The sequence below is a fragment of the Benincasa hispida genome, chromosome 6 (assembly GCF_009727055.1).
Source record: "Benincasa hispida cultivar B227 chromosome 6, ASM972705v1, whole genome shotgun sequence".
Taxonomy (NCBI): Eukaryota; Viridiplantae; Streptophyta; class Magnoliopsida; order Cucurbitales; family Cucurbitaceae; genus Benincasa; species Benincasa hispida.
In genome coordinates, this window is record NC_052354.1 from 49,359,590 (window position 1) to 49,376,506 (window position 16,917).

Here is a 16,917-nt window from a genome sequence, read left to right on the forward strand (position 1 = left end):
TGCTTTTGAAAAATTAGATGAATAAATACGAACAGTCACAATGACGTTGGTTTATAATTGAGGTCCATTTTGATTGATGGTCCAAGTAAAATCAACCTTGCATGATTTTTCATTCTCCCCATGTAAAAGTGACCTTAGTAAAGTAAAGATAAGATGGAACTAATTACGAGAAATAGTGATGCAATGAAGAAAAAATGGTTTGCCTTTTATTGCCGTTAGTTTTGTACCTTTTGTTCAGAAGTTTTGTTTATTTTTAGTGAATTGTTTTAATCGTATTAATAATAAGATTGGGTTGAAATAAAAGTAGCAATGTATCATACAATCAAACCAAAAGAGAGAGATCTATGACTACGAGCCTGAGAAGTCAAAACGTGAGCGATTGAGTTACATTTGCAGATGACGAGGTAGTCTTAGACTGAACCATGATGCAACAAATCACGAATAGAATCAAGAAAAGATTGAACCTCATCAGCATAACAAGCTTTTCCTGCTATAAGATTCCAAACTATGAAAGAATCTATTTCTGCTCGTAGAGGGAATATGGCAACTTCAAGAGCTTTAAGAAATGCCTTCATAGAGAGCTATAGTCTCGATAAATTCAATAGAACCAACCAAAACTTGTGACCTTCCATGGAAAGCAATGTATTACCGCAAGAGTTACGAACCATAGCTCCAAAAATCACATCACATTTAATGACAACCGCATCTGCATTCACCTTGAAGATTAGGGGAGACGGATGGGTCCATCTAGGGACGTTCTCAGCGCACAAAAATAAATAAATAAATACATTTTTTTAAAAAAAAATTGAAATGAAGTAGGAGCGTGCTATCTAGTTCAAACCAACGAGATATACTAGCCAGACATAAACAAATATACAATATCAGTGTATTTATTTTTTATACAAAATAACTAAAAATATAATCATTTATTGCACATCTAGTGAAACATTATTACACTAAATCGTCTCAGTTATACTTGCTTTTAATTCTCAAAAGTTATGAAATTATTAAAATTAAACATCACCATTGTTAGGGATATCAAATAGAAGTTTGTAAATTTGAAACAAGTATTCAAATAAAAAGAAGTTGGTTATGATTATAAACCCAATAGTTCAAACAAAATTGTGGCTAAATCTCATAAAATTAAAGTTAGACAGCTACTATGTTCATTAATAAAATTAATAAAACTAGATCCATCTAGGTGACATGGTTTGAAGCAATAATGCTGTCCTCCAAGGTTTTCATGTGACAAGAGAGAGGAACCTTCTAATTTATTAACAAAAAATGATGGTATGAAGAATGAGATGGGAGATGCATTAAATATAATTCTTGATATTCTCTCTCTACCTAAACTAACAGTCAAAAGAAGCTCTGTTAAAGGGTCTGCTTCATATCGAATCACACCACTTGAAACTGACTAAATAGTCTACTTTCTATGCATCTTCATTGAATTTTTTTTTTTTTTTTTAGAAAATTTTGGGTGTATTGAACAGCAATTATTTTGTTGGAAACAAAACAAACAAAAGAGGTACCTTAAATAATGAGGGATGGTGGACCAGATCATAACCTCAATTGTGTTGCCTTTGGACAGCCAAAATGACAAAACCAAGCATATGATTGAAACATCAATTTGTGAGTGTATTTGCCCATTATCTGCATCTGCATCTGCTTCAGATTCAATTTTTGGCTCAGAGGAGGACCCTTGGTCAGCTCCTTCACCTGTTTAATCATACAATGAACTTTCATTATTAAATGATCCTATGAATCAAACCAACCCAAACAAAACTATCTTGATTTGGTTTGATCCTGAGAATCTCTAAAGCTGAATTGATAGGTACATTGGTTAGGCTAAGAACCAAACTAAAACAAATTGATTCACGTGTCTTGAGAAGAGACTTCGTTATTGAATAAAAGAACTAATAAGAATGCCGCGATCTAAATTAGATCTCTCTATGATTGAGAATAGAGATGAGATAAGGATAGAGATATACCTGTTTTTTATTTTCATTTTCCATCTCCGTGAAATTTTTCGTTTCGTTTTGTGGGGTCAAGAGGGTGAAATCCCTTGAGAGAAAATTGTGGGATCAGATTCCCCATTTAGTTTTTATACAAAAACTAATGAGAGACGGGTTCTCACAAATCTTCACGGAAAAAATGGACATCTCTAATTGAGAATATTTAAGATCTCGATTAAAGAGATCAAATTGTTCCTTCAAAGACAAGTGTCCCCCGTCAATATCAATATTGTAGTTAGACACTGTCAATTTTTTGTGTCTTTATGAAATGACAGCATTTCCTAGCTTTATGTAATTGTCTAGACCTCCTTTCTTTTTCCTTTTTTTCTTTTTTCTTGGGGGTACATAAAGCTTTAACAATATCTTGAATACATTTATAAATTCAACATCTAATACATTACATGTAACTTCAAATTAAATAAAACATTGGATTGGACAAATAAAAGAAAGATTTGTATATATTGAATTTCTATTCCATAATTTATTTAAATAAGTGAATCAGAAGAGTAAATGAGTCATTTATGTAAAGCTACACTGATGAAATAGAATATTTAAAAGTTCTAAGGCTAAAATAAAAGACAAATACGAGTTAAGAAAAACAAGAGATTTTGTAGTTCATAATAAGAAATATCAAACGTCAACCGCAATAGTTATTGTTGTTACTTTCCATTTTATGGAAGTAGAACAAAAGAGAGGATGTCCCTTTTAAAATCAACAAAATATTCCCTTTTTCCTTAGTAGGGGGAAAGTAAAGGCCGACCAGGAGCAAGAAAATCACAAAAAGGAGAGACATACCTTCCTCCCCTTTCATGTCAGTAATTTCATCTGAGTTTCCATCTTTGTCATCCAAGCATCTTCACCATTGGCATCCTACAGAAGTGACATGAAATCAATTACATATTATGACTTTTGCATTAAAATGTTATAGACATTACGACGACTCCGTTACCTTTTCTGGCAACGTTATTGTAGTCGGAAACATGTCCACTAACATAAAGTTTTGAAAAATCCAAACATTTCAAAGATAGACAGAGAAATGGAAATTACCGAATAGCACTCCTTCGCATATGTCAAGAGTGAGTCTATAAAGAAAGGGCTAGTGGAAACTTGAACCGGGATGGATGTAAGCGTGATTCTAATATTTGTTATAGCTTTAAAAGCTATGGCAACATTGTCTCAAGAACCTATGGTAAAATTGCCTGAAATATCTACATGTAAGTTGTCTTCTGCAGTTAAAGAACAAAGCCTAATCTCTAAAGGTCTGTTTGGGAGGCTAAAATGTAATCAGGATTACAATGAAATGTTAAAACCAGTGTTGGAATAGGATCGTAAAGTGTGAAAACAATGGGAAAGAGAGTTCGGTTGAACATAGTGGAAAGAGAATGATTACAAAACAAGCCCAAAGTCCTTAATCCAAATGTGGACTTGAAATTACAACCCATTATAAACATTCCAGTCTCCCAAACAAGCACTAAAAGAAAATGAAAACTAAATACAAAAGGTTAGCACATTTCAATCTCTACTGATCAATAAGAGAATAGTACACATTGGGGGAAGGATGAATTAACACACCTTCAAGAAGAAATAAAATGCTTACAGCAAACAAATCATTACACATAAAATTCAATTCCATAACCTACAGATCAGTAAACTTTAAAAAATTTCAAATATGTCAAGGTGACCTATCAAACACTTTTAAACTTCAGAAACGGGAATCTATTAGAAATTTCTTAAAGTTTGAGAACTTGATAATCACAAATATGAAACTTATAATTTAACCATCAAACAACCACATAGAAACCCCTAAACCAAAACCCTAAAAAGTACAGTAGGAGAATTTGGAACTCAAATGCAGGGAGTATCAACTGTCAAATTCCCCATTCGATTCTCTAAATCTCATTAGGATCGAATACAACACTCGCTTAATCTACAAAACAAAGCCCAATAACCAATGAAAGTTGCTCTGAAATTCAGTTTTCCCCCATCAAATCTCCATTATCGAAAACTCCAGATCACTGATACAATGAACATAAAAGATCATACAACGCTAAAATTATACTCCAACAGAAATCTCAGGTTCTACGCAGACATACCTGACCCAGCTTCTACGCTTTGGGGCTTTTGCGCGGTTTTTTTTCCCTTCTTTCCATACATCAATCCAACGTCTAATTACCAAATTTAAAACCAAAAGTTTAGAGGTTAATACACAATTTTCTCTAGGAGTTTGTTTGATTTTAGTTTATGTAATTTCAATTTTCAAATTCTTAATTTTAGTCTTTGTAGTTTAAATAAATCTTAAATTTAGTTTTGGGAGCTAATTTTTATTGAAATTGATTTGTTAATAATAATAATTTTTAGGCAAGAAAATAACTGTTTTCAAATATAGAAAAATAAACCAAAATATTTATAAAATTTAGCAAAATTTTAAAATTATCAATGATAGACATTGATAGACTTCTATCAGTGTCTATCAATGACATAGATAAAGTATCTATCAACATCTATCATTAATAGTTCTAAAATTTTGATATATCTTGTAAATATTTTCAATAGTTTTATCATTTGAAATAATTTCTCGTAAGAAAATACAATATATGAATACATTTTTAAATTTGTAGTAAAAATGTTAAATAGATAATAAAAAATGTGGAAAAAAACGAACAAAAAGGAACGTTTTAGTAAGATTTATTGGAATTATATAGATTAAAATTGGATATTTGAAACATGGAATAAAATTGAACAAATTTGAACGTAAAGAAACAAAAATGGTATTTTTTTTCTAAGTTTAAATTATAAAAATTGCTCTTGAACATTGTTATTGGTTTTTAAAATACTTTCAATACTTTAAAAAAAATTATAATATTATTCTTGAACTTTCACAAATATTTCAAAAATACCCTGATTAGAAATTGAAATATAAAATAGTATGGTAGTATAGCAAAAATTTAAATCATCACATTATTCTAGGATCTTATCTCACAATTCTACGTCTCAATTTTTGTTCGAAATTCTAAAATATTTATATTCCAAAGGTAATTTTGAAACTTTTATGAAAGTTTAAGAGTAATATTTTATCTTTTGATAGTATAGGATTTTTTTTAAAAAAAAAACAAATGAAAAAGTTTGAGAATATCAACTATAATTTTGGTATAGTATGACGAAGGGAGTGTTGATGTCTCGAGAATAATAATACAAGCACTATGTCAATTGAGCTACGTTCTTATTCGCAATAAATATGAACTTTATCAATGAGTTAAAATGTTGATTATATTATATTAGGGTTGGTGACATGTTCTTGCTTTCTTTTATCTCTCATTAATTCTTTTACAATACAATGGAACAATGTTGAACTAATGAACACATGGAAATATCACAATGTTAATATTATAGTAAAACCTCTCATATACTCAAAAATTCCATCTTTTCATTTTACTTTCTCTCATCTCTAATTTCTTCCGACCTTTCTCCATTCTTCAAAGCTTTTAGAGACCATTTGGTTTATAATTTTAAAGATGTCTAAAAATTAAGTATGTCTGGAATTAAAAAGTCTAGTAATAAGATTGTTGGGAATAAAAAATAAATGTTATACACATGAATGTTATCAAAAGTTTATGATAACAAATTAGCTTTGTATTTTATTTATAAAATTAAACATAGACACCTCTATAAAATTTTGATATACTAATTGACAAACAACAAATTCAATTCAAAAGTTTTGAGCAAATTTAATTATTTAACTATCAAATAATAATATTAATTACAAATGCATGTAAAATGAGTAATTTAATATCAAAGTTACCTGATTACATAATTTGATGTATCAATTTGATGAATTTATATAAATATGATATAATAATTGATAAAACAATCAAAATCAGTTTTAAAAATAAATATAACATTTTGTGATTAAAAAATATTGAATTATAATCAATCAATGATAAACAAATTATTAAAATAATCTCATAAAATATTGATCATAATGATAATTAATTAACTACATATATAATTTATCAATGAATTAATAGTATTAATGCATTGGTCCTTTACGGTTTATTATATAATAATAAATTTATCTATGAATCTAGTGTAGTTAAATTCAAATATTATAATTTAAAATTTAATATCATTTTCTAAATTATAAATTTAATGTTCATATATTAATTAATTTTAATGATATAAAATAAAAGAATAGACTCATGTATTAAAAGAGGAGAGAGAGTGGACATCAAGAAAATCATACTTTTGGATGCGTATCATCCATGGATATAAGGAATGCATAGGAATAGTTTATTCTCATGACTAAAGCTTCAAAACTTGTACCAAACAAGGGGATGTGTATTCCTTACTCATTTCCACCCTTATTTCCATCTCAATTTCCTCAATCCAAATGCCCTCTTAGCATTTTCAAGTTTCTCTCAACTTCATCCTCTCTTGTTTATATAAGGTTTCACGTTTTTATCATAGATTTTAGGTTCTCTTGTTTTCATTTTACATTTTTGTTATAGATTTTAGGCTCTCTTGCTTTCATTCCATGTTGGAGCTTTTATCCCAATGTATTTGGAATTTCTTTTAGCTTGTGATGAATTTTGTCTTTGCTCTTCCATCCATCGTTGCAAGCATTCTAAAATTCAAACTAAACACAACATTCAAATATTGTAAAGTTAGTTGAATTGTCACATGAAATTAGTCAAGAAATACGAAACAAAAGAGAGAGAGGAAAGTACAGGAAAGAAAGGTGAAATCTAATTTTATACAAGTAACCAGCACTGCTTAATTTCTTATGACAGTTTGTATAAGAAGTTAGAGACAAGAACTTACAAATCAATTTTCAGTCTCATTCAAAACTAGGAATGAATATCTGAGTAATTGCTTCAAGTGCAGAAACACTCCAGCTCTCAGCATGCCTTACTATCTGATAGAATAAAAAATGGAAAGCAATCAAATATAAATATTTACTGATGTCATACAATAAAAAATAAATCATGAGTTTTAATTCATATTTAGATAGCTTGAAATTTAATTTTCTTATTTACCCTCCCTGGATAAAGGATTATTATGAAGTATACCAGTAGTTTAAGGCATTTATATATTATACTTCTGTGTGCTTAAAAATGGGCTTAGCCAAATCATAATCTACTGCAAGTTTTACTATCCATTATTTTTAAGTGTGGCATGGTGTACTATAAGTAGCAATTTTCATTAAAAGACCCATAATTTACAAAAAGTATGATTTGCAATCATCCAAGTAAGAACAGAAGGAAAGAAGGAAAGAATGCATATGGAAATAAACATTATGATAACCATTTAGTTTTTTAGAACTATACTTAAAACACAATTTCTACCTATGGCATTTTTCGTTTTGTTATCTACTTTTTATGAATGTTTTTAAAATCCAATTTGAAAATCGAAAAAGATAAAAAGAAGGTTAAGAGCTTGTTTTTGTTTTTGGAATTTTGCTAAGAATTCTAATAGTTGACCAAGAAGGCCTTAATTTTCAGTTCATTATTGATAATGAAACGAGTAAAACGAAAAAAAATATAAAATCAGAAAATGAGTTTCAGCACAAAACTTGAAATAAAACTTTTAGAAAATTGAAATGTGATCAATGATTCTCACTTTCAACTCTTTATCAAGTTCATAGAGTGTACTTCCATCGATAGAAATGAGTGGCCTCCATGGAAGTTTCAGGTATGTTCTGCAAGGCAATCGAATGAAAATAATAAATATTGGAATTTCTACTGATGTGGGAAAGCATACATAACTGAGGCAACGTCCAGCAATTGAAAAAGAAATGAGGTAAAATATGCTTGAAAATACCAACAGAAAGAACCAATGCAATGCAAAGTTACATGGCATATTCACCATTTCTAGGTTAAATTACAACTTTAGCTACTCAACGTTTTGTGTCTATTTGGTCTTTAAACTTAAAAAGATGTAATAGTGGACCCGAACTTTAAATTTTGTGTTCAATAGGTTCCTAAACTTTGAAAAGTGTCAGACTTTCAATTATGTGTCTAATAGATCCTTAAATTTTCAATTTTGTGTCTGTTGAAAAAAATAAAAAATCAAATTTGTTCTGGTACCACTGTTGAGAAAATGAAATCAACGAAAAAATAAATAAATGTTATGGAAGCAAATCAATATCTCAATATTTGTTAAACAAAGAGAAGAAAAAGGAAAATGGGAGTGAAATTCAATCTTTTGATTTAAGTAAGAAAAAAAAATGGTGACACATATTTTACATGAGACATCACCCTTTTATAGGAGCAAATGGTAAATTTAATAACTTGCAAATTAAAGTCATATTAAAAGCAAAATCTTAATAACTTAAAATTAAAAACTTAAAAACCAAAAACTAAAAAAATAATATTGTAGATAACTTCAAGCATTAAATTTTAAAACTAAAGGTGAAAAAGAAAAACTCATAACTCAACACTCCTCGAAATTTTTCTGTCACACCCAACTTGTGGCGTAGAAACACAAACGGTCTATGCGGTAGGGCTTTTGAGAGAATGTCAGCGAGTTGTTCAAAGCTACAAAAAGTAAACTTTATTTCGCCTTCTTTCTCTGCTTCCCTCAATAAATGAAATTTGACTTTCATGTGTTTCGTTCTATCATGCTACAGAGGATTTGAAGCAATAGCGAACTTGTTATCACAGAATAATTTTATAGGTTCTTTAAGTTCAAATCCCAAATCTCTAAGCAACTTGCGAAGCCATATTGCTTGATTTGCAAATGATGTGACTGATATATATTCAGCTTTCAGCAATAGATAGAGCCACAACTTCTTGTTTTCTTGAATTCCAAAAGAAAATTCTAGTGCCAAGAGAAAAAACATAACTGGAAGTACTTTTAAAATCATCAATATAACCAGTCCAATCACTATCAGAGTATCCAATCAACTTGAAATCACGTGTAAATTCAAACCAAATTTCAAAATGAATAGTACCTTTTAAGTATCTAAGGACTCTTAGAAATGCCAAAGTGAACTTCACTAGGTGAATTCATATATCTTGAAAGAAGAATTGCAGCAAACATCAAGTCTGGCCTGGATGCTGTCAAATACAAGAGACTTCCTACTAAACTTCTATAATTTGTAGGATTAGGAAGCTTCTCACCACCAAGACTTTCAAATTTACTGTTAATGGTTTTACATGTTTCCATTTTGAAAAGAAGTAGGTATGAATCAATCTTACAATATCAGGCATGAGGTGCCTGCTTCAATCAATAAAGAGTTTTTTTCAAGTGATATACTTTGTTTTCTTTGCCATCCTTCACAAATCCTTCAGGTCAATTGACATAAATCTCTTGTTGGTTTAACATCTAGATGAAATATTTTCCATCCCAAGTGGGCAGCTAAAGCAATGACATGTCGTACAACTGGGACAAATGTATCTCCATAATCAACTTCAGGTTGTTGTGCATATCCTTTTACCACCAACCTTGCTTTATATTTGTTGATTAAACCATCAGAATTGTACTTTACTCTGAACACCCATTTCACACCTAAAGTGTTTCTTTCTTGTGGTTGTTCAACAAGCTCCCATGTATCTTTTTTATTGATCATCTCCAATTCTGCTTTCATGGCATCAATCCATTCAGAAGATTGTGAAGCTTCATGATAGTTATTTGGCTCAACGATAACAAGATGACAACTTTCTTAAACATCAGCAAGTGATCTCACCTTATAATCTGAATAGTCACCCATTGCATCAACAAGGTCGTCGTTAATTGAATGAAGATCTTGGCCATCTTGATCATTAGAACCAATTGAATCAAAAGACGATTCATTTTGTTCTAAATTTTCAAAACTAGTGGATAAATCTCTCACAATTTTTTGCTCTTCAAAATTCCAATAAGAATCTTCATCAATGATGACATCACGACTCAAGATAATCTTTTCAGTGTTTAAATAAAAAATTTTGTATCCTTTTGAATCAATAACATAGCCAATAAATACATCTTTAATTGCCTTCTCATCAAGTTTAGGTCTCTTGATAGAAGGAACAAAAGAGTAACATATAGATCCAAAAATCTTCAAGTTCTTAAAGGAAGGTTTTTTTACCTGCCCAAGCTTCATAAGAAGTCTTTCCTTCTACTGCTTTCGTAGGTAGTCTGTTGAGCAAATAAATGGCAGTGCATACAACTTTTGCCCAAAATTTCTTTGGCAATTTTTTTTCCAAACAACAAACATCTTACCATCTCCATCCCGATTCTATTCTTCCTTTTCTGCTACAGCATTCTGTTGTGGTGTATAAGCAATGGACAATTGATGTTGGATTCCCAAGTCTTCACAAAATTTGTCAAATTGCTTGGAAGTATATTCCTTTCCATGATCTGTTCTCAAAGTTTTTAGCTTATAACCACTTTGAGTTTTAACCAAATTTACAAACTTTCTGAAAATTTCAAAAACTTGAGTTCTGTCAGCTATAAAATACACCCAAGTCATCTTGGTAAAATCGTCGATAAAGAGAATAAAATATTTATTATTCCCAATAGATGTGCTGCGCATGGGATGCAAACATCACTATGCACCCATTCAAGTCTTGCTTTGGCTTTAAAATTGCCACCTTCTAGAATAGGTAGTTTGTTCATCTTCCCTTCTTGACAACTTTCAAAAATCTAATCAAATGAGGTAAAATTTGAAAAATCATCAACAATATTAGAATAATGCAAATTTTTTGAAGCTTTGTTGTTGTAGTGACCAAAGCGATGATGTCACTTTTTGCTTTCTTTTACTTTGGCATTTAGTGTATGATGACATATATAGTCACCATTCAAAAAGAAAGCATTACTAATCATGTTGACCTTTGCGATCTCAACTCCTTGTGGGTCAGAAAGTACACAGACCCAATCCTTGAAAATCACAGAAAATTTGTTATGCAACAATTGAGCAATATTAAGCAAGTTTTGAGACAATCTTGGAACATATAAAACATTGGATATTCTTGCTTAGTATGCATAATGATAGTACCTTTACCTTCAACTAGTACCGTCTCACCATGTCCAAGAACCACCTTAGATGGTATGAATTTGTCAATTTGACTAAAAAGATCGATAACTTTAGCCATGTGGGTAATACATCCGCTATCCAATAAGCCATGAGGTTGACACTTTGTCATCAAAACGAGATGTCATAAACAAAAAAATTGTTTCTTCATTGTCATATGCACAATTTGCTAGTTGTTAGGAATTTTGGATTTGGTTTTGTTTACCATAACAAAACTTCTCATCCTTGTTGCAATAATCGCGTACTTGTTTTTTAACCAACAATTCTTTTCAGCATGGTTAGTCTTTTTACAAAAACAACAAGAAGGAAATTTATCTTTTCCTAACACTCCTTTTTTCATATTCACCTGATTTTTAGTTGCATGTCCATCATCTTCTTCAACAAGTTTCTTATCTTATCTAACTTTGCATGGAATGCTGAGCTCCTCATTATACATTGTATCCCTTTGTTCATGGGCTTGTAATTTTCTAATTAATTCAGCTATATAGAGAGTTGTTAGATCAGAAGACTCCTTTATTGTTGAGATCTTTGACTCAAATTTATCAAGAACACTAACCATTATTTTTTCTAAGACTATTTGCTTTGGAAAATTTTCACCAGCTAATCTTATCTGGTTTACAATGGTCATCACTTTTGTTGTATAATCTCTCACAGAATGTGAATCCTTCATTTTTAGCATCTCAAACTTTCTCTTGAAAGTCAACAATTTGACAACTTTCACCCTTGCACTTCCTTCAAAATCTTCGTGCAATTTATCCTAAGCTTCTTTTGTTGTTTTACAATCAATAATCCTAAAAAAAATTGGATAAGATAAAGTAACATGAATTACAGATAAAGCTTTGGGCTTCTTTAATTTCTCCTCTTCATGTAGTCTAATCTGATTCAATGTTGGATTTTCTGCCAATGGTTGAGGATCAACATCATTTGAAATTGATTCCCTAAGGACAATTGCCTTGAGATGGGATTGCATTTTAACAACCCAAAATTGGTAGTTTTCACCATTAAAATGTGGAGGGAGGAAACACCAAAATTTGAAGACATTTTTCAAATACAAAAAATGGATTTTTTTTCACTCTAAAAAAAATCACATACCTTTAAATCAAAGACTTTGATACCACTGTTGAAAAAAAAATCAAAATTGCTCTGATACCACTTTTGAGAAAATGGAATCGATAATATATATATATATATATTGCGGAAGCAAACCAATATCCCAATATTTATTAAACAAAGAGAAGAAAAAAGAAAATGAGAGTGAAATTCAATCTTTTGATTTAAGTAAAAAAAATGGTGATACATATTTTACATGAGACATCACCCTTTTATAGGAACAAAGGGTAAATTTAATAACTTACAAATTAAAGGCATATTAAAAACATAAACTTAATAACTTAAAATTAAAAACTTAAAAACCCCAAAACTGAAAAATAAATAAAACAATAAAGTAAATAACTTCGAGCATTAAATTTGAAACTAAAGGTGAAAAAGAACTCATAACTCAACCGTGTCTAATAAGTATGTGAACTATTTGATATTTTCTAAAATGCACACATCTATTTGATACAAAATTGGAGTTCCATTAGATATGAAAACTCAAATATAAATCTAATAGATCAATTAATTTCTTTTTTTAAAAAAAAAAGTTGAATACAATATAGTCCTATTAAATACAAAATTGAAAGTATACAGATTTAATAACCATTTTTAAGGTACGGGGAGCTATTAAATCTATCGCTTATGTTTCATCTTCTGTTGCTTATTTCTTTCGTTTTGTTGAGAAATATATCAATATTCTTTTCAGAAATGAAAGGATCCCAGCACTCCAGAGCCTCAAGTAATTCAAAAGAATGTAGTCGGACGAGGACTGAACTAATGCAAATAAGAGAGAAGATTGATTAACTACCTTAGTTTCCAGGCTGCCAGCACAAATTCAACTCCATATTTGTTACTCTGCAGTCATGTATATCATGAAAATCAGCAAAAGTCTTCTAAGGAGTAAACAGAGAGTCTGAAGCAAAAGTTTTAGAGTCAGATGTGAAGATCGTTGACATGCAGCAAACGAAGATCAATTTTCCAAGATCAATTTATTTGGTGTTTATCTGTCCCATTCTAAGAATGACTTGCTGATATTTTGAAGCTACAAAAGATGCAAATTGAAACACTATGAAGCACAAACGAATACAGATACGAGATATAGATACGATAGGATACAACGATATGCCAATTTCTAAAAAACTAGGATACTAATACGTTAAAGATACGTTTTCTTTTTCTTAAAATAAATCTAGGATATAGATAAATTTAGCATACAAATTAACGACAATAGTACAAAACACAATACAAACACTGAAATACAATACAAAAAGCAACGTCTAAGATGTTGAAGTACAATAGTCAATAAAATGCAAGAGAAAAGTGACTCATGTTGATCAAAGAAGAAGAAGATTAGAGGGAGAAGTATGCAGATAAACGAAGAACTTCTTGATGAAGATTAGATAATTCTAGGATTTGGTTTTTTATTTATTTATTTTTTCTTTTTCATTTTGGACTCGAGTAGTGAGTCTTTTAAATAAGTTGTCTAGTTTTAGATTAGGAAAGATTAAATGAGTTGCTTATCTTTTTTCTTTAAAAAAAGTAAGCGAAAAAATAGATACGTCAAATCACGTGTCAGATACATATCTAGAAAGTATCTAAAAGTATCGATATCTGATACGTGTCTAATACAGATTCTTTGCCTTATATGAAGCATTTGTGCTTAATAGTTGAAACGTTTTAGCCACGAAGAAGATGCTACTAGACACAAATTGAAAGTTTAGAGTTTTATTAGATATAAAATTCAAATTTATAACTAAAAGATGAACTAATTTTTAAAAATTTGAATTTTTTTCATAGACCTATTAGATACAAACTAGAAAGTTTAAGAACCTACTAGACACTTTTAAAAGTTCATGGACCAAATAGACACAAACATTTTAAAGTACTAAACTTGTAATTCAAACTTAGAAAAAATGTAAAATTCTTTGGAAAGACCAAACGTTTTATCCATGAAGAAGATACTACTCAGTACTCATTCGTCCCTTTCTTAGCAGTTATATACGGAGATTAACCAAAAGTTCAATAAATTTTTTCCCCACAAGACAGTATAAAAACAGCAGGTCGAAAGTTATAGATTCTTTTTCCAATCCGATCCCAGCTGCATCCATTAGCTATTGGTCTTAGCCAAAAGACCGAAAAAGGTATTAATTCATCCATTCACTCATCAATCTACGTCAAAAGAAGGAATAAATCACAAGATCAAATTACCTTATTGATTGTTTGTAACTGGATTGATGGACGGTCAAAAAAGGGAACAAGTAACTTTAAGTTCCGTGAATACAGCTCCTTACCTATAGGGTTAAAAGTCCATAAAGCGACTTTTAATGTTTGAAAATGAAGCATTCTATCAAAAGTAAAATGTGTTTGTAGGCTATAAGACTGATTCATTTCATAATAAAAATTGACATTTCATTTTGACGAGATTTTTTACAATATGGATTAAATTAAATTTGAAAGTACAAGGACTAAATTGTTACCGGCCAAAGACCAAAGACAAAATTATTATAAATTTAAAAGTACAAAGATTAATTTATCACGTTTTAAAGTTCAAGGACTAAATCGTTACTTCTATGAAAGTGATCAAAAAGTGTTTTTCAATCTAATAATTAATTTAGTCTGTGCTGTTTAGAGTGATTCAGCACCAATTTAGCAGAATAAGAAAAAATATATGCCTTATCTTGGGCATCTGAAAACATAGAAGGTGAAAGGTTAAGTTACTAGAAGTTTCTGTGATCATTAATACCTCGAAATCTGATGGTTGGATCTTCAAAAAGACAATCGTCAGCATAAATTGCAGAAGTGAATATCCCTGTTTTCAGTATAAGCCCATCACAAAATACACTTCCAAAGCCCTCATTTCTGATTTAATGCAGCAGTTACATATAGCACCCATTCATATATGCACACATATATGAAAGACTGAGAGTAAAGACAGAGAGTAAATGAAAGAATGAACAAGGACATACAAAAAAGCCAACCCAACTTATAAAGGGAGACCCCAAAAACTACACAAAGGGACTCCAATCCAACAAAATCAAAGTAAGGTCATAATTACAAAATGTCCTAGTGACCAAAGTCCACAAGAAGGCGATTTTCAAACCTCATCACATGACCTCTCCACCTATCTAAAAATCCTAGCGTTCCTCTCAAGTAAAACTCTCATAATATTGGGAAGAAGCTAGCTTGCCACAAAAAATTGCCCCTCTCCCGGGAAGGCAAACTTAGGAGCACCTCTTCAATAAAGGTTATCTAATTTTCAGCTTTACAATCTCAATGTATAAATTGTAAGCGATAAATTGCATTGAGTTTATTATACCAAAACCATAAAAAGATGGCAATGGGCTGAAAATTTTAAACTTCAGTAGCAATCGCTCAAACATTTCATAATTCTTGTACTAGTATAAACACAAACAGGATACCCTTACACTAGAACGTGTACTCATTGGTGAAGAGAATTCAGGGATGGAGTATTGTCAAACAAACTGAAAATAGTTGTCAATAATTTGAATCTATAGATTGAATGATAATTATTTTACAAGGGAAGAACCCAGAAATCGAAGTATGATAAAGGTAAACAAAGAATCGGCTATGAAAGTGTGGAACGTGAATGTACCTGTAACAAAGTAAGCATTCTCATAATCTGATTTCAGGATATTTACAACCTCATCAACGCCTGTAACTACAAACTCCTCTTCCTGATTGTCCCTAACTCCATCAACACTGCAACACAGACACGGCCAGACACAATTGAATTCATATCTCTCGCTCGCATATTCAATAACTATTCACGCGTCAAACAAAGCAAACATCTAATTAGAACAAAAAAAAATCCCTAATTTCCCTCAGAAAACGAAGCGAGCGTGGATTTCAATAACGAAATTACCTCTTACTGATCGGATTGGAGAAAAGCCTAAGAAGCTCTGTGACTCCACTCACAGCGATTTTCACAATCGCAGATGCCTGTTTCTTCCGGCTACCGTTATAATTCTCCGGCGAGCTTGAGAAGCATCTTATGGCGGATACAGTCTACAAAACGAATGGCTCAAAGTGAATCGGAGAGAATTAGGATCAGAAAAGGACCCCGAGTTGAAATGAAGCCACCGGCATAGAAGATACAAACCTTGGGGGATAGAGATGGAGGAAGTGGTGGACAGTACCATACTCCGGCCATTGTCCTCATGTAGACGGTTGCCTCCGGCGTCGATCAGCTTCTCTCCGATTTCGCCCGGCGAGACTAGCAAAAGTTGCCATGTCACGCGCCACGTTTAAAACTGTTTAATTTTAAATCTCACTTTTTTATGGGCTTTTTTTCAAATACAGGAAAATATGCCAAAATATTTAGAGATCATAACAAAATATTACAAATAAAATATCACATTCTATTTGTGATATATCGCGATAGACAGTAATAATATTTTATTATTATATATAAATATTTTTAATAATTTTATCATTTAAATAATTTATATTATTATTTTTCATTGAATATGAAAGTTATGATTATAAATTAAATAGCTTAAGTGGTAAATTTACTTCTAATTGTAAATTTGATATCTACCATTAAATATAATTTAAATTTGGTTTATGTGGCTTACAAATTTGGATAATTCTATTGATGGAACGAACACATGCGCAGTGGAAGAAAAACGGATCTAAAATATTCTAATTAGGTTAATTACAAAGATAAGCATGCAATTGAAATAAATAAAAGGGGGAAAAGAATACAACATTTGAGACTTTGAATCTTCTCCAAATTAGTTCCAATCTCCTCATGAACGGGTCATAGACCACCATGAA

At 30.7% G+C, this 16,917-nt stretch overlaps 1 protein-coding gene across 20 annotated transcripts; it reads right to left on the reverse strand.

Annotated features, from left to right (window-relative positions):
• Positions 1 to 247: 247 nt before the first annotated feature.
• LOC120079646 lies at positions 248 to 16,400 on the reverse strand. 20 transcript variants are annotated; one of them, XR_005482300.1, is made up of 14 exons: positions 16,241 to 16,400; positions 16,004 to 16,146; positions 15,734 to 15,840; positions 14,864 to 14,929; positions 14,329 to 14,411; positions 12,929 to 12,975; positions 7,632 to 7,710; positions 6,834 to 6,927; positions 4,109 to 4,180; positions 3,063 to 3,214; positions 2,811 to 2,885; positions 1,992 to 2,210; positions 1,533 to 1,719; positions 248 to 706 (listed from the first exon to the last, which is right to left on the reverse strand). XR_005482300.1 is itself a non-coding variant. In XM_039033916.1 (9 exons), exons 1-8 carry the CDS (start codon positions 16,298 to 16,300, stop codon positions 6,850 to 6,852), a joined length of 663 nt encoding a protein of 220 aa, XP_038889844.1. In that variant the 5' UTR covers positions 16,301 to 16,400; the 3' UTR covers positions 6,217 to 6,648; positions 6,834 to 6,849. The 20 variants fall into 20 exon arrangements, 4 of the variants coding, with proteins under 4 accessions (XP_038889844.1, XP_038889843.1, XP_038889845.1 ...); XR_005482299.1 differs by having other exon boundaries at positions 3,063 to 4,030; XR_005482302.1 differs by lacking the exon at positions 4,109 to 4,180.
• Positions 16,401 to 16,917: the final 517 nt, after the last annotated feature.

What these genes read in the sequence shown, in the direction of transcription:
- LOC120079646 (XM_039033914.1), bottom strand. Translation starts at nt 16,300, where the DNA reads ATGAGGACAATGGCCGGAGTATGGTACTGTCCACCACTTCCTCCATCT. An exon ending in GAATGCTTACTTTGTTACAG is followed by an intron (nt 14,930 to 15,733) that starts GTACATTCACGT and finishes TACTGAAAACAG; the next exon opens with GGATATTCACTTCTGCAATT. An exon ending in AGTTACAAACAATCAATAAG is followed by an intron (nt 12,976 to 14,328) that starts GTAATTTGATCT and finishes ACATGACTGCAG; the next exon opens with AGTAACAAATATGGAGTTGA.